The sequence below is a fragment of the Borostomias antarcticus genome (assembly GCF_949987555.1).
Source record: "Borostomias antarcticus genome assembly, chromosome: 17".
Taxonomy (NCBI): domain Eukaryota; kingdom Metazoa; phylum Chordata; class Actinopteri; order Stomiiformes; family Stomiidae; genus Borostomias; species Borostomias antarcticus.
In genome coordinates, this window is record NC_140250.1 from 6,027,018 (window position 1) to 6,029,593 (window position 2,576).

The window sequence follows — 2,576 nt, forward strand, 5'->3', positions numbered from 1 at the left end:
AGGAGACGAATCTGGTATGTTGTCTTTAGTTGTCTTTTTTACAGGAAATGGTTCATTGTGCTAGATTCACAGTCTTCACCTACCACAGAGATTCTCACCTATTTTGTGGTCGCTTTTAGTGTGACACTGTCTACTGTATCTACCTTACTTCTTAAAGAATGATGGGTGGATTTAACTGTCTATAAGTCATTACTGGTAGAGGAGTCTTTTAAATTACTTTGTTGAACTATCTAGCTTTATTCATAGTATAGACATGTTATGGTAATATCTGCCATTTGCTTAAGAGAACGTCTGTAGGAAGATAACATCTTTGAGTGCGTATGGTGTTGCATAATGTCCCTCCCAGAAGCAGGACAGTGATGTGTTGAACTACGCTGCCGTGAGTTTTGCCCCCAGGAGCTCCTCCTCCGGGCAGACGGGAGAGAAGACCAGCAGAGACGCTGCAGTGCACTCTGAGGACAGATGTGGAAGGCCTGACCACATATAACTACTCATCTAACTGTAGCCATGGACACTTAATAGACAAATAAAAGGACCCTATGATGACATATTAATGAAATACCTTACTTTATTAAGATAATTAAAGTGATAATTGTATTTATAATGATATAAGGAAAATGTAGGGTACCCCATTTGTCCAGCAATAGAGTTGAAGATACTAAGTCACTTGCATAATGCACATCCAAGTATGAATGTAAAGAATTGCTTTGCTCCTTAAGTGTTGGTAAAGTCAACCCACAGCCATGTTTCATATACAGGAAATATCCAATATCGTTGTATAAATTGTTTTTCATATACAGTACTGTTCTTTTTTATTTTTGTCAGTATGAAAAAAATAGTATTTGATTATTCAAAACATCCTTTATTCACATGGTCACAAACCAAAACACTTTTTCAAAGCATATCATGAGCAATCACAGCTTTTAAATTAGGTATTTGATTCATTGATTGATTCATTGATTGATTGATTGATTTCATGGATATATAACAGACAATAATATCCGGGGGATAACATGCAAAGGTGAAACACGTGTTTCCTACATGGTCCCTAATGTCTTAAAAACAGTAACAACTGTTCAAATATCAAAAATATTGTTCTTCAAAGCATTTCATGAGCAATCACAGCTTTTATACTAGGTATTAGCAGTGCTAACCATTTGGAAAGTTCACTTCTCTTGTCTTATGATGAAACATTACTTCTATTGGATTTTCATAGTCAATAACCTACACAGAAATAGTAGTCTTAACCTAGCATGCATCACAGAAAACCTTTGCTTTAAACTATAGCTTGTAAAGATGATAAGTATTGAAGGACAGAATATGAATCGTTGGACTAAACTATTTTCTTGCCATATAGATGAGGGTAAGGATGACCACACAACAGAGGAGAACTCCAGTTCTCATCACAGAGAGAGAGACCATGATACTTATCTGGTAAACATCCCCAAAGTCCAGCTTGGTTCCGTCTCCAAACAGAATCTCCCCACATGAGGCCACAGCACAGTAGTAAGTCCCAGCATCAGAGAGGCTGAGGTTGGTCTTGGGGAGGTTGTAGACACAGCTCTGTGTAGGAGACCCAGCCTCAGGACTCTTCTCACACTGACCTCTCCTGTCTCCATGGGTGTAAATGATTCCTGGACGGGATTCTCCTGAGCCACGTCTGAACCAATACACACTGTGTTCTCCTGCACAGGTCTCAGTGTGTATTGTACAGTTCAGAGTCACAGAGTCTCCTGGCTGGACTGACTCAGACACCGGCTGCTGGATAATGATTCTGTTGGGCCCTGGATCTGCAGAGAGGATTTGTAAGTCACCCAAAATATCACAATCTGAATAAATGTTACTAAGCACAAGTAACTGAGCTATACATTTAAGTTAATTCAATTTTTGAATAATTAAGATTACTACCAAAATGATACTGTTTACCTTTAGTATTTAAAATGATCCCTTCTCCAAATTCAACAACATTTGAGTGTGCACTCCCACAAAAGTACATAGCTGAATCTGAGGGTTGGACGTCTGTGATCTTCAGGTGATTTATTCCTGTACCCCCTTGCACCGAGAAACGAGGGTTTTCCTTGAAATCATGGTGCAATGTGGCATGTTTGTCATACTTATACATGGTAGATATAAGCTGTGGTTTATCTCCCAAGATTTGCCGGTACCAAGAGAAGTGCATTTCCATTACACCTTGATAGAAGCAGTGCAAAGTCACCGTGTCCCCAACATTGACTGACTTGAGAGTACTGTCCTGATGTATGTCTGAGGACTGTGGCACTTGTAGCACATCCACTGTAACACCAAGAAAAACATAATTTACTCTAAAGAAGTCTTTCACACCTCATGAATGTATCTGAAAATGAAACCTTGTTTCATTGAAACTAACCATTATATATCCAGAGAAATGAAAGAAATTGACTTACACATGTTCAATTGAAGTAATATCATACACAGCACAGTCACCTTCGAAGACTTCATCTTGCTCAAAAGCTTTGTCTTGACTGAAAGAGCCTGCCAATGCAAACCGCGCTTTATGAAATGGGGTTATGTGTGATTGGTTCCTAGGTGGACCACAA

General features: G+C 38.9%; 1 protein-coding gene across 1 annotated transcript; it reads right to left on the bottom strand.

Moving 5' to 3' along the window:
- Positions 1-369: 369 nt before the first annotated feature.
- Positions 370-2,185, bottom strand: LOC311320013 (uncharacterized protein; the record flags this gene model as incomplete). The annotated part of the gene is made up of 3 exons (XM_084451647.1): positions 370-452; positions 1,428-1,790; positions 1,927-2,185. 3 exons carry the CDS (start codon positions 2,183-2,185, stop codon positions 370-372), a joined length of 705 nt encoding a protein of 234 aa, XP_084307773.1.
- Positions 2,186-2,576: the final 391 nt, after the last annotated feature.